This window comes from Malaclemys terrapin, chromosome 10 (assembly GCF_027887155.1).
Source record: "Malaclemys terrapin pileata isolate rMalTer1 chromosome 10, rMalTer1.hap1, whole genome shotgun sequence".
In the NCBI taxonomy this organism is placed as follows: Eukaryota; Metazoa; Chordata; order Testudines; family Emydidae; genus Malaclemys; species Malaclemys terrapin.
This window is the reverse complement of record NC_071514.1, coordinates 17850975-17878533: the sequence shown is the minus strand read 5'-3', so window position 1 is coordinate 17878533 and position 27559 is coordinate 17850975. Positions and strand designations below refer to the sequence as shown.

At 40.5% G+C, this 27559-nt stretch overlaps 1 protein-coding gene across 10 annotated transcripts in view; it reads left to right on the top strand.

Moving 5' to 3' along the window:
- ADAMTSL3 (ADAMTS like 3) overlaps positions 1-27559 on the top strand; it is a 261150-nt gene that overhangs the window by 16721 nt on the left and 216870 nt on the right. For all 10 annotated transcript variants that reach the window (XM_054042181.1, XM_054042182.1, XM_054042179.1 and 7 more), the window contains exon 3: positions 26266-26385. In XM_054042181.1, the coding sequence (XP_053898156.1) occupies positions 26266-26385 (120 nt within the window). The remainder of the gene's footprint in view (positions 1-26265; positions 26386-27559) is intronic.

Sequence of the window (27559 nt, the reverse complement as noted above, 5' to 3'; positions counted from 1 at the left end):
ATACCCCTTGCAAAATCTGAAGCGATTCCCATTTTCTACAGTCACTTTTTATTGTGTCATTGAGGAGCGTTTTATCAGGTGTTCCAGACCATCTCTGTTGGCAGGGATTTCCCTGAATTACTGCAGAGGGAAACATCAGAAATCGTTCTTAGTGCATGTATGCTATTTTTCAAAAGAATTGAAGCAGAACATGGAAATTCACTTTTAAAAATCTATGTGGCTTTTTGCCATATAAGCTGTATTTAAAAGATTCTTTTGAACCCTTTAAGTGGTTGTACTCTCCACTGCACGGTGCATTTGTTCTGATGTAAGTAAAGAGGAAAACATGAGCCCATCATAAATAAAGAAGATCTGATATAGAGTTGAATTCTACATATAGCATTTTGTCCATGCATATGAAAATTGACATCATTGTGCTGGAATGTTGACCGTGTTTTGCATTTTGCAAGCTGCTTTTACTGGAAAGCATGTGTTTCAAAGGGAGTTTTTGATTTTTATAAGTCTTTGTCTCCATAATAGCCCAGTATTATTTTGAATGTGGAATTCAACTATGAATAAAATTTAACTCCTGAAATAAGAGATGCTCCAGCATAAAATAATATTTGCATAATTCATTCATAACTGGTAACATGCATGCCCTCATCAGAAAAATCAAAGACAATGATTAACTAGATTCTAGCACCCTTACTCAAGTTGAGTAGTACTTTACTCTGCGTACTGCCTTTGATTTCAATGGGGCTACTCATGAAAGAGACATCTCAACATGATTCAGGTGTAGGGGCATAATCTGGCCCCTAGAATTTAGGAGTAATTGTATAGAAAAATCAATCCTTTTAGAGATCTTTCAGTATTATGGAAACTGTGCATTATTATGATCTAGATTAAAGCTGTAAACCAACACTGGGAAAACATCTAGAGACTAATGCAAATCTAAACTATATATGTTTTACACCAGGGGTCAGCAACGTTTGGCACGCAGCTCGCCAGGGTAAGCACCCTGGCGGGCCAGGCCAGTTTATTTACCTGCTGACGTGGCAGGTTCGGCCAATTGCGGCCCCGACTGGCTGCGGTTTATTTCTTCCACGTAAAACTGGTAACACAAATTCCACATCCCAAACCTGTTCCTTCCCCTGACTCAGGGGCTTCCTGCCACAGCTTCTCTGCTTCTAGAAGCTCTCAGTCCTTCTAAAGGCTGTCTGATTGGGAGTCAGACTGCCACAGGCACCAACCTGCTTCCTGCAGCTCTCCCATCCAACTGTGAGTACGTCTACACTTTGAGCTGTGAGTATAATTCCCATCTTGAGGAGACAGACATGAAGTAGCTCTCATTGAGTTTGCGTGCTAAAAATAGAATGTAGTTACCACAGTGCAAAAGGCCGGAGAGGCAAGCCACCCTGAGTATTTGCGTGTGAGTCCCTCCCGCCATTTGTGCTCCCATTACTATGTTCTGATATTAATGCTGCTGTGAGGCCGTGTCTTTGAGTGGGGATTGTGATTCTCAGCTCAAAGTGTAGATGTACCCAGAGTTACTCACTAGCTTTTAAAATCACCTGATTCTCAGCTAGGAGGTAGCTGATAAGTCACAGGTGAATGTGGGTCCAGCTTCCCATAAGGGACTTGCAATCCTGTGAAAGGGTTTAAGAACCAGATCCTCAAAGATATTTAACTACCTAACTCCCAGGCATTATGTACCTAAATATCTTTGAGGATCTGGCTTCAGTCCCCGTCACAGGGTTGTAAGCCTGAAGGCCCAGATCCTCAAAGGTATTTAGGTGCCTAATTCTTTATATGTTTTAACATTTCAAAAGTGACTTATGTTCAGTAAATCCTTGGGTATGAGGGGGAAGAGAAAGTGTTTCTTTGCAGTCTGTGTAGTCCAAAAAAAAAAAAAAAAAAAAAAAAGTGGGGTGGGGAAAGAAAGGGAAAATTTCAAAAATGGAGCATTTAAAAAATCATTAAAAATGTATTCTCCCTTTGAAGTATTATTATGTCAAATTTGGAGAGTGAGTTCATCATTAAAGTGTGAAACAAAGTCCTGTCTGTGCAAAATTTCAGTGCAACCTTAGCTATGGAATCAGTACCAAAGCCTCTGTTATATTCTTCTCAAAGTATACAAAACAACATAGAATCAGGTACAGCATTCACCTGAACTTAGAGACACTATATCAGAAGTGGGCATCTTGATGATAGATTCTTATCTGCAGTTAAGCTTCAAGACTGCCATGCAAGAACAATATGTATGTGGTTTTGTGGTTACACTCTGGAATAATTTTAAATAGAGAAAGTGGACACAATCAGATGTCCTGGCATGTTTAAACAACTGCAGCTAAAAAATGGGGATCGAAAAGGAGTTTCATGCTCCAGGCAGCTTGAATATTTGTTCTGATTTGTGGCTTCATACTGAAGAATGACAGGTTTTGTAAGAAGATAGGCCTGCTTGCTAAACTTGAATGTTGAATTAGAATGAGCTCTTATGGTGCACTTGTATAAGTGGGGGAAAAAAATCTCTTCACTCCGGATAACGTTTTATAGCAATTTCATTAGATTTCAGTAAAATATATTAGGAACTTGTTAGGGGAGGCATATTCTAAGACAAATATTATATATTTAGTCCTGAGGAGGTACTTTAAATATTAAATTTAGAATGTACTAAAACACATATGAGCATGACAGATTATCATGCATCCTGCTTTCACAGACCTCTAATATTCTCTGCAGAGGCATCTGCTGTATCAATATTTTTCAGCTCTGTTCAGCAAATTAATTTTTTTATTTATAACAGAGCAGGTAAATTAAGTGCTTCTGTGATACTCTAGTGCCCTTTGACCCACATTAAAAAGTACATTGGAAGGCCCTGATCCTGCAGTCGCTTACATGCATGAGTAACTTTATGCAGATATGTAGCTCTAATGAGTTCAAGCACATGTGTAAAGTTAATCATGGACATAAGGATTTGTGGAATTGAGGCCCAACCTTGCAGTTTTGTATACATAGTTTACTGTCTCTTTTTTGTCTCATTTGATGATTTTTTTCCAGAATTTTATTCAGCTAGGATGACATTTAGTTTGTCTGCCTAAAGCCAGCACCACAAGCTGTATGTGACGAAATGGCTGGGGGCTAGAGGGTTAAAATCTATTCCCTCAACCCAAAATGAGATTGTGGCACAGCCCATCTGTGGTCACTACACCATTCTTGGGCTGCCATGACAGCTGCGGCCTCTTACATGAAGAGTTAAGACCAGTGGATTTCTGTAATTGCAATAGCCGTTTTACTGCCTTCCACTGCTCCGTAAGGGACTAGCACAGTGCTCAGCTACCCCAGCATGTACAAGAGTTGTGGAGCCCCCTCTGTTGGACAGTTCTGCTTGCGCTGCCCTATGGAAGGTAAACCTGGAGCTCTAGTGGTTCTTAGGGCCATATGTGAACCCAGTACACCCATGGGAATTTCACCCTTTGTTGTTGTTGGGTTTTTTTTCCTCCCCCCCCCCCTTTGGATTCTCCAGCAGAGATCTTTGAATTAAAAGATGGGGGAAATTACACACTTTTAAAAAATAAAATAACTTTGATGCATGATTATTGTTGATTCTGCCAGCTAATTTTACATCCCCAGTGTCCAATTAATATTGCCATTTTAGCTACCTAAGACTTCTTTTATAGGTTAGTTCTAGACTCCTATTTCAAGCATAGCAAGCTTTGTACAAGCTTTATTGTTAAGAATGAAATTTAAGCTTTATTAGGATTAAGTGTTTAATAGCATAATTTGCTGCATATGTTGCAAATACAAACTGCTATGAATAGATCCTCTGTAACAAAAAAGTATTTAATATGTTATATATGGACTTAAATCCAATATGTTATCTTTAACTAAAGGAAATTTATAAAAAGAGCTTTACAGAGGGGGTTTTATTCTATCAACTTCAATTTCTTTAAAACTTTTCAGAACTGAAATTGAATTGGGTTGGGTTTTTTAGATTTTTTTTTTTTTTAAAGAAGTGGTGCTACCATCACTTCTTTTATTTCCTGAATAATAATCCAAGTAATAGTACAGGATTGCCTGTGTTTTACATGTTTGACAGGAGAAAAATATTAGTAGGGTGGTAGGTAAGTATTTAGTATAGTGAATTACCACAGAGTTCTGTCAACTTGTAGCGTCATTGAAGATTTAGATGTGCCCTTTACCTTAATGCTAGTGGGAGTTTTGCACGTAAATATCATACGTATTAATGGGGTGAAAATAAAGACTCCTGTATGCTGCTTACCTAGGAAACAGAGGAATTCAAGCCTGTTAATTAAGAATGAGTGTCGTTTTGGCTTGGGGCTGAGGCTCAAGGAACCTAGTATTCCCCAGTCTACATAAAATGTTCATTAATCTGCATAATACAAGTGACTGGTTTGGAGATCTCAGTGGTTTTAAGCAAGCCAGGATGTTTCCTTGTTTGTAAATAGTAGTGATGAATGGCTTTGTCTTATTTTGGGATTTAGAAACCTTATTAGGTTATCTCAACAGAGAGCTTTGACTTCTTGCAGAAATTTGGAGATTTTATTACTGCTTCACACTTCCTTCTAAAGTATTCAGCTCCTTTTTATTCCAGGAAGTAATTTTATATAGGTGAGTAAATTTCCATTTTTCGCCTTCTGTTTTTTGAATTTGCTATGTTACATTATTTAGTGTTCTATAAAATATGTTCCCGCTGCCATTATTAAAGCTGGAATAAAATAGAAGATAAGAAAAATAGATGCCTGCAGGAACCTTAAGAGAAGAGAGAAATCAGGAGTAAGGGACAAATCCTGCTCAACTTATTCTCAAAAGTTAACAGGGTGGCAGATTTCAGTGCCCTATGTGTAGGTGCAGGAATCTTCTGAGTCCTTTGGATGTCAGGTGCTTGAACCTGCATGAAAGTGCAGTGTAGTTATGCTGAGCCAGAATAGCAGATGGGTTTTGTATTCTCCAGCCAGGATAAAATGGATTGGAGTATCTTTTCTGGATAGAGGGAACTAAGATCTGGGACAGAGAGGTCCAGCATTGATAATCCTAGGTACAGCCAAGCTTTGGATGAAAATGTGGGTTGAGATTTACGTACGTTTGGCTGCTGTTTGAGTCACTAAATCCCAGGGAGTGTGTATGTTTGGATTGTATGTAATGTGTTTACTTTATTCAGAGTAGGGTGGGAGCTCCACTGTTTACATAGCCCCAATGAAGTCAACAGGATTACTTACATGATTAAGGCCAGCAGGATTTGGCTATGAAAGTAAGAGTATTTTACAGCATTTTTACCTGTAAGGCAACAAAAGATGTGGAGCACCATATAGTTAGGCAGAGTGAGATCAGCACAAGTATTTGGCGGCATAAAATTCTGCAGTCTTGTTTGCAAGGATAATTGATTACACTGTACAAGTCATAGCTTCAACAGCTTCTGGTGATATGAGCTCCTCCTACGTGAGGTTCGAGATAGGATTAAATTAATCGGTGGTGTAACTTCATTGGAGTTAAAACGGATGAATTTAGCTCCTTAATGTTTTCATGATCCATCACTTGTGGGTAAATTCTGGATTTTGAAAAGTTTGAGAAGGCTAAGTGATAAACATAAGAATCTGGAACCACACTAGAACTGTAGACTTGAGTTCCTGTGTATCTGGTCTCATGGTTAAATTTAGCTTGTGTTAGTAAACCAAGCACTGGCTATGGATAAGGAAATCCTGGGTAAGTTATTGCCACTGGTTGATCCAAACATACTAAAGAAGAGCTATTAAAAAGTTTCCTGTGGGAAGTGTGGGGTAAAGCTACTTTTTTGTTAACTTGTTAAATTAAACTCTACTGTCAACAATTCTATTTAACTTTATGTGCAAGTACAAGCAAGAGAGGCTGTAGAGACACAAGAATAGTCCCTTATATGCTAATGGTTAGATGTCCTGTACATATTCACAGAACTGCACAATTCCCAATGCCCCTGCTGTGTTGGGCAGTTCGAAGGGTGTGCCATATCATATAGGATATGTCTATGCAGCAGTTCAACGCCCATGTCAGCTGACTTGTGCTAGCGGGGCTCAAGCTATAGGGCTGTTCAGTTGCAATGTAGACATTCGGGCTCAGGCAGGGTCTCTGGGCTCCAGCCTGAGCTCAAATGTCTACACCGCAATTGAACAGCCCCGTGAGCCTGAATCAGCTGCCATGGGCCAGCTGTGGGTGTCTAATTGCAGCATAGATATATGCATAGGGACATATGTAAAATCTTTCCAAAATACAAAAATAAAGTGGGCAAATGAGAACTAGATGCACTACTTTAGTGGGATGAAAGAAGTGATTCGGCAGTTAGCCTCAGTGTATATAAAGCTGCTTTTGAACAGCCATCCACCTGTTCGGTGCTACCTCTGAGAAGCACAATTACGATCTCAATGTGGTCGAAGCAACTGAGAATGTGAAACCAGGGGTGGTGTCTAAAAGATGCATTTCTCAACCTTGCTGAAGGACAAGTGTGACAAAGAGACCAATTTGATTTCTTCCAGCAGTAATAAGGACATAGAGAAAGTCAGCCCATCAACACCTTAACTGTAATGATCAAAGAAAGATACTCAAGGATGTATATAATTTCAACATGTCAGTAATCCCACTGATGTGAATGGGACTACTTGCATACCTAAAATTAGGCACACATTTAAGTACCTTGCTGTATTGAGACCTATAACAGCCTGACAAAGGGAGACTAGAGACAATTTAGCTTACTAGCCGTCTGCCATGCCATCATCAACTTCACTGTGCTAGTCTGAAGAAGTAAAATCATATTAACATTCCCACAGAAAGACAACACTAATGGGAAACAATGCATGACTTATGACATGTCTCAATTCAGTTGTCCTGGGAGCTATCAATTGTACGTACACATCTGCTTCTAAACACCCACGCAGGATGAGGAGCTTTTCAGCAACAGGAAGTCTTCAGTTCCCTCAACATGCAGGTTGTATGTGTTGCCAATTCACAGATCTCGGACATGGTAACCAAGTTCCCAGGATTGTATCATGTTGCGTAGGTATTGAGGCAATTTGTCCTACATCAGCTCTTTGAATTAGGCTAGTGTTTCCCAAACTTGGGACATCGCTTGTGTAGGGAAAGCCCCTGGCAGGCCGGGCCGGTTTGTTTACCTGTCGCATCCGCAGGTTCGGCCAATCGAGGCTCCCACTGGCCGCGGTTTGCTGCTGCAGGCCAATGGGAGCTGCTGGAAGTGGCGGCCAGTACGTCCCTTGGCCCACGCCGCTTCCAGCAGCTCCCATTGGCCTGGAGCAGTGAACTGCGGCCAGTGAGAGCCGCGATCAGCCGAACCTGCGGCCGCAGCAGGTAAACAAACCGGCCCGGCTCCCCCGGGGCTTTCCCTACACAAGTGGCGTCCCAAGTTTGGGAAACACTGAATTAGACTAAAAAGTGTCTGGCTAATTAGTAAGTAACACAATCTGATAGCTATTCTTTCAGTGTTCTCAATTAAGATCTTAGAAAGAACACCTAACTCTGTCTTTTGCCACCTGCTGTTACTGTTGGCAGACCGTTGCTTGGGTAGGGAGAATCAGGGCGACCGCTCGGGGGCACCAAGCTTTGGGAGCCCTGCAGGCCAGTGCGATTGGCCGGTCCCAGAAGAGACGAATCCGTCACTTCTGCCCCGTGCCCCCACAGGGATGGCCCTGACTGTTGGTCACCCTCTGAAGATGTGGTTTATGATATAATTTCTTAATCCCCAAACACCTACAGTGTTGAAGTGTAAAGATACAATGAGGCTTATAAGATCACCATATCAGTTTTAGTACAGACAGTGGTACTTAAAGCAGCTTAGGTGCCTGGATAGATCAGGGGCCACATTACTCTGAACTGCTCAAAGTTCCTTGAGTGATGTTCTGCATGCTAATGAATAACCTATCGCATATTCTGAGATGAAGGAGGGAATTCAAGTTAAGATGAGACAGAGGTGGAAACACTTCCTCTTTCACTCTATGGAAAATGATTTGAGATGTGAAAAGTCAGGCAAAGTTATTTGGATGTAATTTTTGCAGCTAAATTCTCATCAGTGTTCAATGGACATCATAAACGTGGACATTGATCAGTTACAAGAAGACAGTGCCTGCTCTCTAGATCCTTAGGTACCAAAACAAATACCATAAAATTAAGTATGAGCTGGCACATCAATTTCATATGTAGACATGGGTTTCATTCAGTTTCATGCTCCATACACACTGCAAAACAGCAAACAGGGCATCAGTGTATTTAAAACACAATGGATTCTCTACCATGTTCTGTTGCAGCTCAGCTTCTACTGCTCTCCCTGGTACTGAGACACTGGATAATTCCTCATCCATAGATTATATACTATAAGAAGGCACTGCCACATTAATAGGTTCTCCATCCTTCTTCCTCCTCATTCATCACATTCATTGCCTTATGTCTGTAGTCACCTGGGCGTCAGATTTAGAATCAATTAGTTATTAACCTTTCATTGCTGGCCACTGAAGATGAGTGGTGTGATAATTAGGTTCAGCTCACTCTGATTGTCATTCCGGCAGTCATCTTGTTTTGAATCAATAGACTGTTTCCATTTTACATATAACTGCTCAACTGGTAAGCACTTTGGTGGGCTGGGATGGTTTGTTTACCTACTGCATCAGCAGGTTTGGCTGATTGTGGCTCCCACTGGCCGCAGTTCGCTGCTCCAGGCCAATGGGGGCTGCGGGAAGCCACGGCCAGCACATCCCTCAGCCTGCACCGCTTCCCACCGCCTCCATTGGCCTGGAGCGGTGAGCCATGGCCAGTGGGAGCCGTGATCAGCCGAATCTGAGGACGCGGCAGGTAAACAAACCGTCCCGGCCCACCAGGGTGCTTACCCTGGCAAGCCATGTGCCAAAGGTTGCCGACCCCTGCACTTCCTATTCACTCCCAAGGTCTATTTACTTACTCTTTCCAGTAGGAGAGCCCATAGCTATCTTTAGCCTCTTCCTGTAAGGGCCCCCCTCCTTTTCATTCTGACTGTGATTTCCTCCTATGTTTCTGTTCTGGGTTTGTCAGGCCCATTTCATTCTTCGAAGTGTCTATCCCTTCTGGATCTCTGAGTCCACCTTCCTCAGACTTCTGGTCCTTATCAGCAGAAGTGTTAGTCCCTGATATGTTAAAGTACCTTCCACCAAATCCCTGAGATGAGGAACTAGAATGGAGAGCACGCTCATTCTGAATTTGGTAAGTGGCCAGCAGCTGGGTTCATTCCTCTTCCTTGAGTTCCTGCATACATCCTTGAGAGAAGAAAAATCAACAGCCCATTAAGCTAATGACCATTACTACTAATGGCTGCCAGTGAACAGATGATTGCAATACCTTCCAGTGAAGTCTTTCTGCACAGATACTACATACTCACCTACATATTTGCTTGTTATTAAGCATATGCATTAATTATTGTAACCTAATTCCAGCTCATCAGCTGTGACCAGAAACAGCCATAGGATTGAAGATAGATCCCCTTTCATATTGGGAAACATGAATCTTTTTTAGGGTGTTGGGTTTGGGATATTATTTGTTTTGGGGCTTTTGCACATTTTTCTCACAAATCTGTGTTCATCTATATTCTCTCTAGCCCTTTTGTGCAAATCCCACCATCTCTTTTTGTTTCATGTGTGGTCCATATTTTTCTGCCATAGGGAATGTATTTTGGTCACTATTTGTGTTTTCTATATTGTCCATTAACATAAACAAAAAGCAGGCATTTTCCCAAGCAACTGTCTTTGTTAAATCTTACCTCTGTGCTTGGTGCAATAAAAGACACACAAATTAAAAACAGTGTCCCCCTCAGGCATGTACCCAGTAAAAGACACAGAGAAGAAAAGTTGCAGTGGGAGATCCAGAGGAGAGTGTTAACTTAGCTTATTTTAAAACTCACTTAATCTCTTTGTGAAATTGGAGAGGAGACGGTGTTTGTGGCTTAGTGTTACTTGGCTATGCAGAAGTGAGACTTTAGGAGGGATTTGTTTCAGGAGAGGGTTGGGGCTTGGAATTGAGCTCATATCATATATATATATATGGGGCAGTATGGTAGAGGAATGGAAACAAATTGGAGAGGAGAATGGAATGGGCTACTGAGACTGTCCTCATTGGTGCAGGAAAGGGTCTGAGGGGAGATCAGAGATACTGGCCAAGAGAGTTATGCAAAACCTTGAAGTTGAGGATGAGAAGTTTAAATGTTGAACAATGGGAAAGGTGTATGGGGAGGGGAGTGACAATGACTGATCAATGGGCCAGAACGATAATTTTAGCAGTAACAGATAAGATGGGGATTATCTGGTTGTCAGGACCCGGGGGAGGGTAGGCATTGATAGAAGAAGGAAACGATGAGGGAATGAACAAATTTATGACATTAACATCATACGATCATCTCCACCTAGTGAAGGAAATAGCTTACTTGGAACTAGCATGCCTCTTAAATCTCTTGGTGTGTTAGCGTTTCTTTGGGACAGCACAGTCTAAAAAAGAGTAGATGAGTGGAATATTTGTAAATATGTTTATGAGACCTATAGTGGGGCTGGATGGGTAATGGGTTGCGAGTTGTGCACAGAGTTTCTTTGGGAAATGTCTCTTTAAAAAATCATGCTGAAACAGGTGTGCCTGAGTGAAGGGTGCATGGTTGGGAGGCATTCACCTCACATGCCTCATTACTAGTCTTAAACCAACATTCCTACAGCAGAGCCATGACCAGTTAACTGCTTCTTTTATTGTGAAAACGTGGCTGGTTGAGTCGGTGTGCTAGGCTGCTCAGACCATAATCCCTATAAAATACTTACTGACAATAAAAAGCAACAGAGGGTCCTGTGGCACCTTTGAGACTAACAGAAGTATTGGGAGCATAAGCTTTTGTGGGTAAGAACCTCACTTCTTCAGATGCAAGACTTGCATCTGAAGAAGTGAGGTTCTTACCTACGAAAGCTTATGCTCCCAATACTTCTGTTAGTCTCAAAGGTGCCACAGGACCCTCTGTTGCTTTTTACAGATTCAGACTAACACAGCTACCCCTCTGATTACTGACAATAGAACAATAGAGAGACAGAGGAATGGACAAAGAACAAGGGGACTCTTATTAATACAAAAATAATTATTAGGGGTGATGGAACATTAGCAGTGGGGAAAATTGAGACTGTCCTCTTTGTGTTAGATGTAGTCATGCTTTGAGCTGGCCATGAGTTACGATGGAGTGAACATTGGGCTGGGACATTCTCTACTCCCCACTTTCTATCTGGTAAGAAGACATCTGCTAGAATTAACAGGAGGGAGAGCTATATTATTTAAGCTATTTATCTTAACGAGGAGGAGCTTAAGAGGTGACTTGATCATGGTCTAGAAGTACTTACAAAGGGAAAAGATTTCTGATAGCAGAACACTCTTTAATATAACAGACAAAGGCACAATAAGGTTCAAAGGCTGAAACAGAAGCTAGACAAAATCAATAGAAATGAGGTGAAATTTTTCAGCAAGGAAGGTAATTAACTATTGGAACAACATATCTAGGGATGTGATAGATCCTCCATTACATGGAAATCTTTCAATCAAGATGGGATGTCTTTCTAAATGGAACACTTGAGTTCAACCTGAAATTAAGAGATTGATGCAGGAATCACTTGGTGAAATTCCATGGCCTGTGTTGTGCACGAGTCATAGTGGTCCCTTTTGGAATCTATAGGTGAAATCCTGCCCCATTTAAAGTCAGTGGAAAATTTCCATTGACTTCACTGGGGCCAGGATTTCATTCTGTGAATCTGTGCTTATTAGCCTGTACTTAGTCCTATGTGCATATGCTCGCTCCTGGTGAAAGTCCCTGAAGTAGGCCAACAAGCAATCTAGATTTTACTCACTTCCTACCCCATTTAGCCTTGATGACTTGGCCATCTTTGCACGTTTGCCAGAAGCATATTCTTTGGGTCCAGTTGTGAGCTGATATGACTTGACCAAAACTGCAAGTCCCAGTGACCTAGCAGAGGTGATAAATGATTATTTGCTTTCTGTGCCACATTAGCTGCCATTTCCTGAAAATAGCATGCTTGGTTGTTACATGAACTACAGCTGATCATGTGATATTTATAGGAGTTACTGAAGGTGTCATTTATGGAGCAATTTTAGTGTATCTATGACCTTAGGTGTTGACTGCCAAACACCTCTTCCTTTCTTCTTGAGATCTCTGTTACCAGGCTGCATCTGTGCAGGATTTAGGCCCCATATTTGATTATTATTATTTTTATAGACGGTAAGTGTTGTCTTTCCTGCCCCAAAGGATATTTTTTTCTTTTGGAGCGTCTCAGTCTCTCGGGACTGAAAGTTTGCCTTGCACTTGGGTTGATATATTTTATTTATGGGGGAGGGATAGCTCAGTGGTTTGAGCATTGGCCTGCTAAACCCAGGGTTGTGAGTTCAATTCTTGAGGGGGCCACTTGGGGATCTGGGGCAAAATCAGTACTTGGTCCTGCTAGTGAAGGCAGGGGGCTGGACTTGATGACCTTTCAAGGTCCCTTCCAGTTCTAGGAGATGGGATATCTCCATTAATTATTAGAATTTGAATTCTTCCATTGTAGCTGTGCCACTTCATGCACTTCTTCACCTACACATTTGAGTTAGTGACAACTAACATCTTAGTGCTAGTGACAACACTGCATATATAGTTTAATTAAAACCAGTAGTGCCTCTGGCTGGTCTTCCGTTGCGGTTGGAATATTTTCCATTCCCCCCGCCATCTGACCTCTTGAGGTCCCTTCCAACTCTGATATTCTATGATTCTATGATTCTGTATTTGTACCCATGAAAGTTTGCATTACCTAGCTCTGTAGTGTCTCATGGTGACCGGACTTTTCTTTCCCTAACTGCTGTGGTTGCACTACCATTCCCTAGCCTCACACTTTCCCCTCCGTTCTTTCGTTATGCAACAGGGATCCTCCCGTAGACATAGCAGGTGTTTGGCAGCTAATGCTGTGGCATTTTTGCTTGCATGGCTTATGGATGAGAATTTCAGTGCTCTAGGGCACAATTTCAACCCAAGTATATGAAAAGCATATTCCTATGTCAATTCAAATTATATCCCTATTAAAGGGAAAAAAACTCCAAAGGAAATTAAATACAAATAATTACACTAACATAACATTAAGGTTATAATTTAATTTAAAAAGTATAAGGAAATTGAGACAGGTTTCCCATGTCACTTTTAGCCGGACTTTCTTGAGACTACCTACTGTAAAATGAGATAATGACACCTTTGTTAAGTGACTTGAGCTCTACTGATGAATAGCACTATGTAAGAGCTAAGTACTCATTTTTGTGTGTGTGTTCTGTTACCTCTCATCAGGGAATAATATATCTATTGGTAGTTAGTTACTTCTACAGTGCCCAGAACTGTGCTAGGACCTTTACAGTAAACATACAAAACATTACTTGCTTGCTTTTTGTGTAACTTTTAGTATTATATTTATATATATATTTATACCTGCATGTGGACGTATGGCTGGTATGAACTTCAAGATGTTGCTGGTTAAAGCCTTGATCCTGCAATCACATCTGTGTGGGTGAGTCCCTGTGCCCACTCCACACCCCATTGAAATCAAAGGGATACCTTGTGAGTGCAAGAGTCGACCTGTGCACATCTGATTCCAAGACTGTGGTGTAAAGTCTCTCATGCTCAACACCTGACATTTATTTATTTTTAGCTGGTTTCCCAGTTCCAGCAAAGTTTTTGGTTAGTTGGCATATACATATCTTTTCATTTCCCCCTCCCTTCAGCTTCACTGGAGCAGTTACCCACAGCTGATTTGCTGGTGGTGCAGAATTATACTCCGGTCAGCTAGAAAAGCGTGAGATTGCTTTTCAGGACTATTTTTCCCACTAGAGATTCCCACCAGATTGTTTTGTTCTCCTCTTTCTTGTACCACTTAAACTACTGGGCTGTATTCATTCCAGAGCATGTACTCATTCATAGGATTTTATTATTCAGCTACCTCTGATAGTAATCCGACATTACTTTAGCTGCTTTCCTTTCTTGCCTTTCAAAAATAAATCTGCTCTTCCCCAAGTAAAGTTACAGAATATCACAGAGCAAACTGCAGTCACAAACTTGCCCATAGATAAACAAGCAAGATGGTCTGTTTGTTTTCTATAAATTAGTCTGTTCAATCTGTAGCAGTTTGCCAATGTGGCAAGAAGAAATTCGTTCACTGTATAACATTAGACATTAAAGGGCAATTTAACATATCTAAAAAAATATTTTAGATTATCCTGATTCTGCTAAAGGTGCTGACAAAATATCCCTTTATAATATATTTTTTCTGCAGAGACTATAAAGACCCTTAGAAAATATCATTGTGTAAGAGATAAATAGATTTCCATGAGAGCATGCTGCTAATGATGCTGTAGGGGCTTGATTTATGAGAAGAATTTTGCCAATTATTAGGTTACTAAATAAATAATAAAGAGGTGGTTTCTGTTTGGAAAGGGGCTGAACATATGGTGTGGGGAGGAAAAAAAACACCTCTTCAGAAGACTTTAGTTACCTCTGTCTGTGTCTCACTCACAAGATTTCTTTTTTTATAGAGAAAATACATGAGTTTTAATGAAATAGTATTTTCTGTCTCATTTCCAGACTTTTTACAAGAGATTTCTTCCCTTTTACTGTTTTAAGAGTTGAGGTGCTTTCCATGGAGAGAATTTTCATCCAAGACTTTGAGAGAACCTAAACTTGAACTTTTAAATGAAATTTAGCAAGAAAATATGCTGGTAGGTGGAATTTCTCTTCCTCCTCCCCCCCCCTCGCCCTTTCTCATTCAAAATAATGTGCTTTATTACACTTTCACAATACAGAAGGTAAATACTTCATTTAAAATACATTCTTTGAAAAAGATTGGTTTGTGTGAATATATTTTTTCTCCTGTGCGGAGGCAACACAATAAAATTATATGTCAGAGTAGTCAAGTGACTAATATGGAAGATAAAAATCCGCACTCTAGTTCTTGAAGAATATACTTTTTGGATGCCTTTTGGTTAGACAGAAAAAATGTTGTCCTCAGATGAGCAGTAATAATACTTGGTTCCTATATTGCACTTTTCATCCATAGAGCTGAAAGCACTTTCAAATGGAGGTAAATATCACTAGTCCCATTTTACACTTGAAACTGATGCACTAAGAATATGCCTGGGAGTTGTCTGCATGTTTTTAAGGGCAGAATCTGATCCACAGTCATTTACTTTCTGACACTGATATGAAGTGATCTATTCCAGGGCCAGCTTTTCTCTTGGAGAATACTCCAGGGGGGCTGGAACAATTTGTATAGTGGGGGTGCTAAGAGCATTGAACCAAACTATAAACCCTGGATATGATGGAAACCACTTCAAGCCAGGGGGTGCGACATCACTCCCAGCACCCCTAGTTCCAGCACCTGTGGATTACTCCATATTTTTCACCTTCAGTTTTATCTATGTAGAGTTGAAAGGCATTGAGTAACCAGTACCAATCACAGTAGTAATGAATGAACAGTTTATTTTATGTAGTATTGTACTGTTGAAAATGGAATGCCTACATTTAGGCCCAGATTCTGCACCACTGAAGTCAATGGGAACTTTGCCATTGACTTAGTGAGAGCAGGGTCAACTCAAGCCCCTCATGCAGGTGATTTAAATATAAGCATGTCACTAAGGTGACCATACATTCTGATTTGGCCGGGACAGTCCCCTTTTTAAGCCGTGTCCCTGGCGTCCTGACTTTTTTTGGGCAAAACTAGGCATTTGTCCTGTTTGCTCTTGCCAATCAGTTGCCAAAAGAAAATGGGACAAATGCCCAGATTTGCCAAAAAAGTGGGGTGCACCCTGCTAGTGGGGTGTGGAGGAACCTTGAGGGCGGGGGGAGCAGCGATGTTTAGGGGAGAGGAGACAAGAGTTTGGCCTATTGTGTCTCTGTTATGCTCTGCCCCTCCAGTTGGGGAGTGATGGAGTGTCACGTGTCACTCTGCAGCCCAACCAGAGGGCAGCGCGGTTAGGGGCCTAATTCAAACTCTTCTCCGGCCAAGTCATGAACCTGTGACTCATGGGCCCGGGCCCTACCTCACAACCCAACTGGTAAGTGCCCAACGGAGTCCTGCAGCGTCCGCTTGTGCCAGGGCACTGAGCATGGTCTGGACCTGCGAGTGGTCCCTGGAGCCCCCATCCTGGCCTCGTGTCCTTCTCACCCACCATCCTTCAGGGCTGATCTCCAGAGTCCTCTCCAGCCCACCCCACCCCAACTTGTTTCTTTCCCTCCCCAGTCTGCCTTCAGTCATCTGTTTCTGTCACATCCTGGCCGGGGTGCCATTTAGGGAGGGAAATGGGGGGCACCTGCCCCATCCCCTAAGTTTCATACCACCAGCTGCGAGCAACCCTCCACTGGTCCCTTGTCGCTCGCTCCTCTCCCCCATCCCCTCACCAGCTGGGAGTTGGCCCCTCTCCATACCAACATCTGAAATGGTAGCCCTGCATGCTGACCTCCCATTGCCTCCCCAGAGCTGCTCTCAGGAGTGTCCTTGGTCCCTCCCACTACCCAGAGCTTCCTTCCTGCCCCTCTGCTATCCCAGCCCCCAAAGGGGCATCACACTGCTTTCTGGATCGTAGTCCAATAGCTTCAACTCCTGGCTCCAAGCCCAAAAGTTCTCACACTTGCACACTTACACCCTACTTTGCTGCCCAGATCCCAGCCTATACCCATTCCTCTTCCCCTTGCCCCCATCTCTGCTACTTGGCACAATTAGGGGCGCAGAGGAATGGGGAGATGAGCGGGGGCATGGGGGATGAGTGGCAACTCCAGGCGACTCGGGACAGCCCCATGTGTACAGTTTTCAGTTTACGGAAAAATGGTCACCCTACATATCACCCCAGTCATGTGGAGAAGAAGTAGACTCTACCTAACTCAGTGTTCAGAAGAAGCTCATCTGGGGAAAAGCCATGTAAAATTCTAGAATTCATTTCTTTTGGAAACATGAAGCAGAGTTGAGAGTTAAGCTGGATTTTGAAACTAAATAGTATTTTGGCTAAGCACTACTGAAGCATTTCAGTGAAAAGTTAAATCTCTTAGCCAAACTATGTCAAGAGAAAACACAATTAGTTGTTGATAAATATCCAAAAGCTTAATCACTAGGATAAACTTTAAAAAGCACAGGAAAAATGTTCAAATTTATTTTATCTACAGCCTGCAGCAAAAGTTTTGCCAAAGGAAATGTATTTATATTTAATCAAGATGAATTTTGGAGAAAATAGGCTTGTTTTAAAAGAGCCTGAAAGATGACAGCACCATATTTTTAAAAACAAAATGATCTGGATTGTCCTTCTCTCTTTCAGTTTTGGCTTCAAGTGAGCAAACCTAGGGCAATCGAAAAATTCACTCTAAGCCCTATATTCTGTGTTCTCTGGATCTGATCTAGGACCCATTCAAGGCCACGGAAAGGCTCCCAATGGCTTGAATGGGCTTTGGATCAGGCCATATTTGAGCAGCAGAACTTGTATCAAATGTTGCCTTCTCACAAACATGGATCTGGCTGTAGGACTGGTTTGTAAATATGTTCTTCAGAAATAGTCAGTGTCCATCTATGACTGTAAGAGTTGTTCACGAATGGTGCCTCACTCTCCTTTCAAAACCAAATGGGCTCTGTGAAATACCTCTCAGTAGTCTTTCAGATACCTACACATGACTATCTAGAGCCACTGGGACATTTCCCTAGGGCACATTCCATTTACATTTGGACTAAGGGAGTCTAGAATAGGAGTTAGTTGACAAGGCGAAAACATTAGGGCTTCTAGTTGAACCAGAGAGATTTGAAGTCTGCTTTCAGCAAGGTCAGAGTGAGCACTAGGGAGAGGGATTGGAAAGTCACACTCAAAGTACTGTTGATCGTGTCACTGTATGTCTGTCATGACCGCAGTTTTTATGACCAAAAAATGAAACTTTTTTTTTTTTTTTTTTTTTTTTAAATAAAAATGCTTGGTCTCTGTTACTGCAGTCAGCTGCTGAGCAAGACTCCTCCATGAATATTTTACAGATACAGACCTATAAATGTTAATTGTAGTAGATATTTATAAAGTGAACTTTCAAGGATTTAACTATGAATTGAATATTATTCAATATTTTAAATAAGTGGCCTTGTTTTCATAAGTGCAGTGCACCTGGCAGCTCTCATGGAAAAATCAGCTCACTTATTTAGGTGCCTAAATGTAGATTTAGAGACCTGAGTTTAGGAACTGTGTAGAGTGGAGGCCACTCCAGCGTGCTCCCTTTCGGTCAGGTGTGTTGCTGCTGGTGAGCCCTGCCTCACTTCCATTCAGGTTATAAACAAGTCCAGACAGACCTTTTAAATCAAGGAGCGCCCCTTTTCCAAGGGTCTCATTTATTATCAAGAGCCATAAACCTAAGTAGGAGCTCACTCGGATACATCCGGGGACGTTTGTCATCTCTGGCTTAGTCCAACTAGTGGTCTCTGGCTCCATCTGTCAGGAAATTGTTCTTTCTTGCTCGTGTAAATATTCTCTATTTCTGGAACTGCTCCTAGTACCATCCCTGGGTTACTCCTTTTCAGTCCCTCTAAGCAGGAGTCCACAGCTCTCCTTTTTGGAGCTGGGCTGTATTGATTTAGTCTTGTTCTCACCTTAAACAGGATCCCCCTTCCCCTCCCTTCTCTCTGGAGCTAGGTTCTATTAATCCAATCCTCTGTTCCTCCTTAAGCAGGAGCGCTTAGCTTTCTTCCCTGGATCGGAGTTGTGGCTTAGCCCAGTTTTTTCCCTCCGCTGACCCCTTTCCTTAATTAGGCTTCAGGGTGCTCGCAAGCCCAGCCTTTCTCTGCTGATGTTTCCTGGTGTCTACCCTGCTACGAGAGAGGAGGCAGCTTTTATCTTGGTCCCCTTCTCCCAGCTTATCCTCCAGTTGGCTGCGTGAGAGGAGAACCTTGCCCTGCCCTCTCTGGAAGGCTCCTGGCCCCAGGTCATCAAAGAAACAGTAACAGGATTTCCTTCCGAACGCTTCTCACTCCTGGGACTGCTTCCCCTTTCCCAATGTCTCTTGGGAGACAGGTTCTTATATATACTATCAGACCTTTCAGCCTCTTAAAGGGCCATGCTACATGATGGGGTGGGCTGACTGTTAGGCCCCACTAGCCTTAAGAGACATCACTCAGTCACAAACCCATTTTTGAAAATATTGGCCATGACAAATAGCTAGTCTTAGTCATGGATACTTTGATATCTGCTCATCATAATTATTAACCATAGAAATGCCGTGAAACTATGGACCTTTTAGTGTGATTTTCTTTATTTATCTGATACTTCACAACTGGATGATTTGTGATAAAGTCTAGTGACATAGCCCACCCAACTGTTTTGTGCTAGATTCCTTGAAAGTACATTAAAATTAGCTGCTTGTTAGCTGGTATATTTCTTCCCTAGGGCACAAATCATATGCTACTACAGTTTAACAGACTGGAAGATATTTAACTGTAAGAATCAAATCAAAGGTTCACACTTTTTTGATATATGATTGGACTTGCAGTGCATAGTAATCTGACAAACATGTATTTGCAAGTCAATAAGAATGTGAGTCCAATTCTTTTCTATTTGCCATCTGTTCGTTTGTTCTTTCTTTAAAAAACAAAAATCTTTGCACTCATTTTGGAGACTATTTCTTCCTCCTCATCTCCAATTTTCTTCCAAGTTACCCTTCCCAGCCACTGCCAGTTCAAGACTCATCAAGCCACAGGGAACTTGCTGCATTCTCTTAGGCTGTTGTTTCATCATAGGATTAGAGATGGAAGAGACTTCATAGTTCACCCAGTCCTTTTCCTTGATAATAATGAAGGATTATTTCCTACTGTACATTTTCTAGTGTATGAGGCCATTATACTTATATATAAGTATTTTGCTGGCTTGGGGCCTTACTGCTACTTTAGTAGTAGACTGAATAGGCTGAGTGCCTTTTACCCTCGCATGTAGAGGATTAAACTTTATTGCCAAGAGAGGGCTGGGAAGGAATGTTACTTTGTGGCATAGACCGTTGGGGCTTTTTAACCTTCTCTTGGAACACTGAACACCAGTTATCTGTTAGGCTCAGGTGAGTGTTATTGTGCATTAACAGTGTTGCATGAAGATGAGAGAAAGGTAGATATTGGTGAACCTCAGTCTAGCCTGTTGTCTTCTTTTTTGTTCTTAAGTATGCTCTCCCCCATAGTGTATCCCTGACTGAATGTTACATAATCAACGTAGATAATATTTTTTACGGTAGTGCTTTGAATTTGTGGTCTTCTGGTTATAGCAAGGTATTGGGAACCAGGAGTATCTTGGAGCTAATGCTGCTCGAACCACTGAGTGACTCTTTGATTTTTGGCAAGTCACTTGGCTTCCTTGTACATCAGTCAATCCAAATATAAATTGGGTAAAATACAGGACCTCTTTGAAAACCTGATGCCACTTTTGAACTGAGCTTTTCTTGGAAAATAATGTAACCTTGTGTAATTGTTTATACTATATCTTGGTCTCCCAAACTTTTGGAGCTACTAATCCCCTTCTGGACTAAAAAGTATTTTGCAACACCCTACCTTAAAATCTCAAACCTCAAACATGAGCAAGTTATTTGTTGTAACCATACCAGAAATAATTAACTATAGATTCATAGATTCTAGGACTGGGAGGGACCTCAAGAGGTCATCGAGTCCAGTCCGCTGCCCTCAGGGCAGGACCAAATACTGTCTAGACCATCCCTGGTAGACATTTATCTAACCTACTCTTAAATATCTCCAGAGATGGAGATTCCACAACCTCCCTAGGCAATTTATTCCAGTGTTTAACCACCCTGACAGTTAGGAACTTTTTCCTAATGTCCAACCTAAACCTCCCTTGCTGCAGTTTAAGCCCATTGTTTCTTGGGCTTGGTCTACACTACCCCCCTAATTCGAACTAAGGTACGCAACTTCAGCTACGTGAATAACGTAGCTGAAGTCGAAGTACCTTAGTTCGAACTTACCTTGGTCCACACTCGGCAGGCAGGCTCCCCCGTCGACTCCGCGGTACTCCTCTCGCCGAGCTGGAGTACCGCAGTCGACGGCAAGCACTTCCGGGTTCGACTTATCGCGTCCAGACTAGACGCGATAAGTCGAACCCAGAACTTCGATTTCCAGCCGTCGAACTAGCTGGTAAGTGTAGCCAAGGCCTTGTTCTGTCCTTAGAGGCTGAGATGAACAAGTTTTCTCCCTCCTCCTTATGACACCCTTTTAGATACCTGAAAACTGCTATCATGTCCCCTCTCAGTCTTCTCTTTTCCAAACTAAACAAACCCAATTCTTTCAGCCTTCCTTCACAGGTCATGTTCTCAAGACCTTTAATCATTCTTGTTGCTCTTCTCTGGACCCTCTCCAATTTTTCCACATCTTTCTTGAAATGCGGTGCCCAGAACTGGACACAATACTCCAGTTGAGGCCTAACCAGCGCAGAGTAGAGCGGAAGAAGATGTCAGACAGCAAATTTGAATTACAAAGGTGGTCCAAAATTTTAGCTGAGGCAGGGAGGTATAAATTATACTCTGCAAGTTTGAGTGAATCTGGCCTTTTGTCTCCAAATCATGCTTTGTTTTTAGGCATTTAAGAAGCTCCAGTAAAATATAGTATTTTATAATCTTTGGCATTTTTAAAATCTGTTTGATTTTTCTCATTAGCTTTTCATCATTACTTAGTAATGTAGTACAGTTTGTTTTGAGCAGAGTACCCCTTGCTTATGCTTCCCCCTTGTTAGCTAACACACCACGTAGGCTTAGAGGGGGAATAGCTGATTTATCTTGGGTAATGTAGGTTTGTGTGAAGGGCAAATGTACTTATTGGTACATTCATTTTCTTTTAATGAGTGTTTGGCTCTCAGAAATCTGTGCTAAAGGTCTTGAACTTGTCACCATACCCATGTCATAGGCATGAAAGAATTCAGTGAGTTATGCTCAAGTCATTTTTTTGAGATATTCCACCTCCATTTTCTCATCTTCTTGACCTTTCATCAGTAAGAATTAACAGAAGTTAAATCCTAGTGCTGCTGTTTTGATTCTAAACCTCAAATTAATACCAGAAGACATGTTTATATATAAATATGAAACAATTACTTTAGATGTCCAGTGGTTATAGTAAAATAGAATGGAGGCATGTTATGTAATGTTCAGTTGAACTTTGTAAAAACCTTCATATCAAACTGACTACAACAGCTTTAAACTAAACTGCATCTTTCAATTTAATTAGGAATCTGAAATCTTACTAATAGTTATGGATTATAATACTTGGATGAATTCCTCAACATATAGTGTCTAGTATGCTGCTGAAGACTAATATTTATATAAGAGTACTGTAACATTTAGGGTTAGGGAAAATCCACCCTTCTGGATTAATCAGATATGACTAATATGTATCAGTTGAATATTGATACTAAATATGAATCCTGAATAGCAGGAAAAGTGAATGGAGAAGAGTCAAACTGATATGGGGAGGGAGTCACTGCAGTAAGGAATGAATGGGGCTGGGACTAGACTTTGTGAACACGGTTGGAGGAAGCCATTTTATATATCTAATATCCAGAGTGAATTTTAGAATCAGACTTATATGAATATGAATCCAGCAAAATGGGCAGATTTGCATGCAAACTGATTGTGGCTTAGGGAATTTTCACATCCCTAACATATTTGCACAATGAGGAAGGATCATTACTTGAAAGATTTCCTGTGTGAACTTGAGGAGTATTCTTATGGAACTCTTTAAAACGGATTTGTTAATTCAAGAATTTTAAAATCTACTGGCCAATGGTTAGTAGGAAACTTTCCCTGGCAAGTTAAGGAGGAAATGTCTCCTGACGTCAGTTTTTTGCATAATTTAAGCCTTCATTTAAAAAAAAAAATCAGGTTTCCAGCTTTTGTGGTGGCAAAGAAGACATTTTGAATAGAACTGCTGTGATGTTGTCTGACTGAGTCTGCAGACAGATCACTCCATTACTTCTGCTGCAGCACATAGCTTTTCCAGGCAGCCGCAGAGTGAAATTAACCAGACTCTGGAAGATTTCATAGTCTACTAGGGGCTATGTAGATCTAATTTATCTGCAAAGCCCTTAGCATTCATTGGTGTAGTAGCTATAGAAAACCCTAAAACAGATAGATGGCTTTACTGCTGCTGCTCAGAACCCTAGCAATGAAATTGACAAAAATCATATCTTTGTTGCTCTACAGTAGAAGCAGAGGCAGTCTCTAGGAGCACTGCAAGAATGGGGATTTGGGTATTGGCTGTTGATTTCCTTCTCTCCCATAATCAGAAACCAGAAGTTTGGAGAAGTGAGAATAGTTTAATCCCTCACTAGTCAAGTGATGGATAGGGGAGAAGAGGATTAAAAATAGGGAGAGCTTTCCCTTCCAGCAGTCAGGGGGCTGGTGAAGTTCGGTTTGAGCAAGTATCTACCAACCACAGGCTGATACCAAGCTTGGTTCAGGAAAATGAGCACCTTAATAGAAATCCTACCATCTTCCCATTCTCAGCAGTCAGATTTGCGAACTGGTCATCTCATCATGTCTCCTGGACCTCACTGGTGGGATGGAATGGAGTTGAAAGGCAAGGGAGACCTTTATTGTTTGTTTGGTCTCTGGCTAGCAGGTATCTGGGAAATTTTTCAAAGTAATATTTATCTATTTCTTCCCTGACTTTAAATCTTCTTGCCAGGTATGGTAATGTCTATGCCATATTTCCTCCTTTAATGGCAATCTGACATTTATTTTAAATTTATTTTTTAAATATTTTATGCAATTACTATTTTTTTGTGGTTGCCTACCTAAATTATCACCTACCACCTTTCCACTTCATCACAATAATATTTAAGAACAGCATAAAATCTGGTTTAAAATGACTGTTCTAAATCTGAAGTACATTTATAATCCACCTGACATGTTTAACTTGAAGCTAATAGCATTAAACTGTCTTATTAAGTGTTCTTAAAACGCCAGGATGATGTGTAATTGTTTTCTGAAAGTAGAGGCACTTTAAATCTTCAGCTCTCATTTAAGTAATGAGTGTACTGCAGACTAGCCAAGCCATTAAAATTGATGTCATCAACTAAAAAATGTGGTGAACTCTCACAAAGTTCTGAAATTTGAATTACTATCGAAGCTAAATATTCATAATAATAAAAGCTTTATAAAGAATCCTGAAAGATCCCACATGTTAAAAAAATGGACCATGGAACAAACTAGGACATACTGTATTCAAATAAATACAGTGTAGGAATGAATGCACATTAGAGCTGTTCAAATATTATTAGTAGAACGGGTTGAAAAAATGTCTAAATTTAGATGATTTTTGGTGAACTTGTTTCTCTTTTTGACTAGCTGGTAGACTTGTTGAGACTTTTTTGAAATTGTTTTGAAAACTATTCATGAATTTTTGTGTGTGTTTTGAACAGAGCTCAATCAATTAGATCTCAGCATTGGCTTGCCATGACAATTGACTTATATTTGATTCTAGGAGATTATTATTTATGACCCCAATCTTTGCTATCTATCTCTGTCCTTCAGTTCTATTCGGTACTTAGTAGCACCCACAATAGTTAAGCAAACTAGTTTCTCTTATAATCCCCACATATAACTTTCTAAAACACTCACCTCTTGGGTTGAAATTTTCCATGATTGTGGCCAAAGTTTGCTTGCCTTAATCTAGCAAGTAGTCTTGTATTTCACCCAGTGGCTAACTGCTCATTAGCTTTTGACACTTAAATAAATGTGTGTGTGAAACATATTTCAATTTTTCTTGTAACACTTATTAAATTTGTTATTTCAGCTTCAAATGTTGGCATCTTATATATTCAAAGCTTAATGATATATGTCTGAATGCTTTGTAGTTTAAATATTTACCTTATAAAGATGGGAAACACAAGTTAGTTAATCACTGCATATCCTTCTGGCAAACTTGTTTATTGGAAATTAAGCAACAGTATGTTATAGACCTTTTTCTGGGAAGTGTGGTGGAATAATTTGGATTCTCTTCTATCCCTGAGCTCGGCAACTCTTTCCAAAATGTTAGCGATTTATAACAACACTTAGCACTGCTCACTTTCAAAGCATTGTACAAATATAATTACCCTCCACAACACTGTTGTAAAGTAGGTCAGTGAATGTCGTTATCCACAGTTTAAACCTGGGGAAATTGAGGTAGAAATGTTAAGTAATTTATCCAAGAGCACTGTTCTTAGCCACCAATACTTTGCTCACATCACTAGATTACACTCTTCTCCTTTATTCCTATATTCTCATATAAGATGGATCAATGGAAAATCTATCAGTGACGTCAAAAGATCAGGATCAGGGTCATACTAAACATGTCAAAGGTTGTGACTGCTGTCGGCATATTGGAGCCAGCACGAGGAGACCTCCAAAAGTAGCTGGCTTGACTGAAGCATTACTGAAAACTATGCTTATTTGTATGATGGACTTTAGTGGGAACCCTGAGTTGACCATGACCAGCTAACAACACATAATCATATCTTGCCCTATCTACACGAGGTCTGAAGCCCTGTTTAAAATCCTGTTTACTAACACTCTTTTAAAGCACTACCATTGTCCCGATTCTAGACATGCTTTTTACAAACAATTTCTAGTTATATGATTCCTTAATTTAAAACAATTAAATTAACTTAGTGCTCTTGATATGTGATGGGGTTTATAGCCTGAGCAACTGTCATCCCCTCTTCACTGCAGAATGGGTTCATGGAAAGCAGTAGCAATGTAAGGTTCTCCAGAGTCCAGACCACTTTGCCAGTGATGTGGTCACAGCACTGCTATGAGACAGGTTGCAGGCTTCAGCCTCTTTGCAAAGGATCATGGCTCTCTTCCATTCAGTCCAGAGAATTAGTGTTAGAACTCTGTGGAACGTTTTCAAAATTTTGTAGACCATTACTATATGTTGAGTGTCTATTTCTGATAGGTTACGGTTAAGGTCATTAAGGTTACTTACCCTGTAATTGATACTTCCATTTCAAGTCAACCATCGAAAAATCAAGCTGGTAGCAACTATCAGCCTGTTTGTAACATTCTCATCACATATACTCAGGACTAAATGTTCAAAATCCTGTGCGCAAAATTGTGCGTAAAATACATCACGTCATTTGCTCATGCGCGGGCATGCGGTCACCATAATTGTGTGCATGTCGTGTTTGAAAGTTTTGGTGCTTGTCACCAGACGCCCTAAAGTGACCTCTTTGTATCTCTTACAGATCAAAGCAGAGCAGGCGCAAGGGGCGTACTTCTTGCCTGAGTTTGCACTTTCTCCACAGGGGAGTTTTCTTGAAGATACAACAGGAGAACAATTCCTCATTTACCGCTATGATGATCAGGTCAGTATTGCTGTACGTAAAAACAATAGAGCTTTGTCGGATTCACCCCAGAGTGAATTGTTTGAATGTTCCTGTGAAACAAATCAATCATTCATTTTGTATTGCCTTGGGATGGTGCATCAGGTTGGAATACGGTGAATCAAATGATCACACATTAAACAAGAAGCAAAATTAGAGCAGTTAATTGTAGAAATTAAACAACACTTTGTAGAAATAAAACAAAACTTATGGAAAAGTCTTAGAGTTTAATAGAGAGGAACTCTATAATGTTGTGAGGATATTTAATAGATTACTACAGAAGTATTCTAAAATACATGCAACTAATAACAATTGGTATCCTTTCTGTGGGTCATTTGGACTATCTAAAAGAATTCTATAACAGGGATATAAATTTCTATTAAGGAAGATGTCTACTGAGATATTTAAAAAAACGACTGAAATCATATTTCATTAAATTCTACATGACTTTTCACAGGGGAAACTTGTTTGTATGTTAATGCTTTACAATTGTATAACAGCATATAGACAATAAGTGATTTTCATAACACCTCTGTGACAATTTTTCTAAGTTTACACAGTCAATTGTAGAGCCAATATTAGAACTCAGAAGTTTCTGGTTCTGTGCTTAGTTGCCCAAAACTTGCTGCTACTTTTCATGTCACTTTAAAAAGAAATAGAAAATATTTATTATTTAGAAAGTCTATTTTTAGAAAGAAAGATTAGTGAATGCAGTTTATATTTTCTAAATGACCAAAAGAACTGAATTAACATAATGGGCTGAATTATACTGGGATATGAAGTTTTGTATCTTATAAATTGTTTGAATGTTACTTGGTATTTTGTATTTCTAGCTTATTTAAGAGGTCAGTGACCTAGCATGTTTTAAATGTGAATTGCAAAGGAACAAATACAGGGAGCATCGTAATGGATGAAGCAGGGTATCTGGAAAGTAACAAATTTTGTATCTTAATTAAAAAACAGTAATGCTTTCTCCAGACCCTATAGATAAATTATACTAAACATGGAATACAGATATAAATGTACAGAAAGTACATGAAAGAAACCCTGTTAATCTTGGCAAAAGATCTAAAGTAAACCTAGGAAGTGTATGGCATGCTGTGGAAATTTACTCATAACACAATGTGTTCCAGAAGCCCACTGAACTCCATGTCAA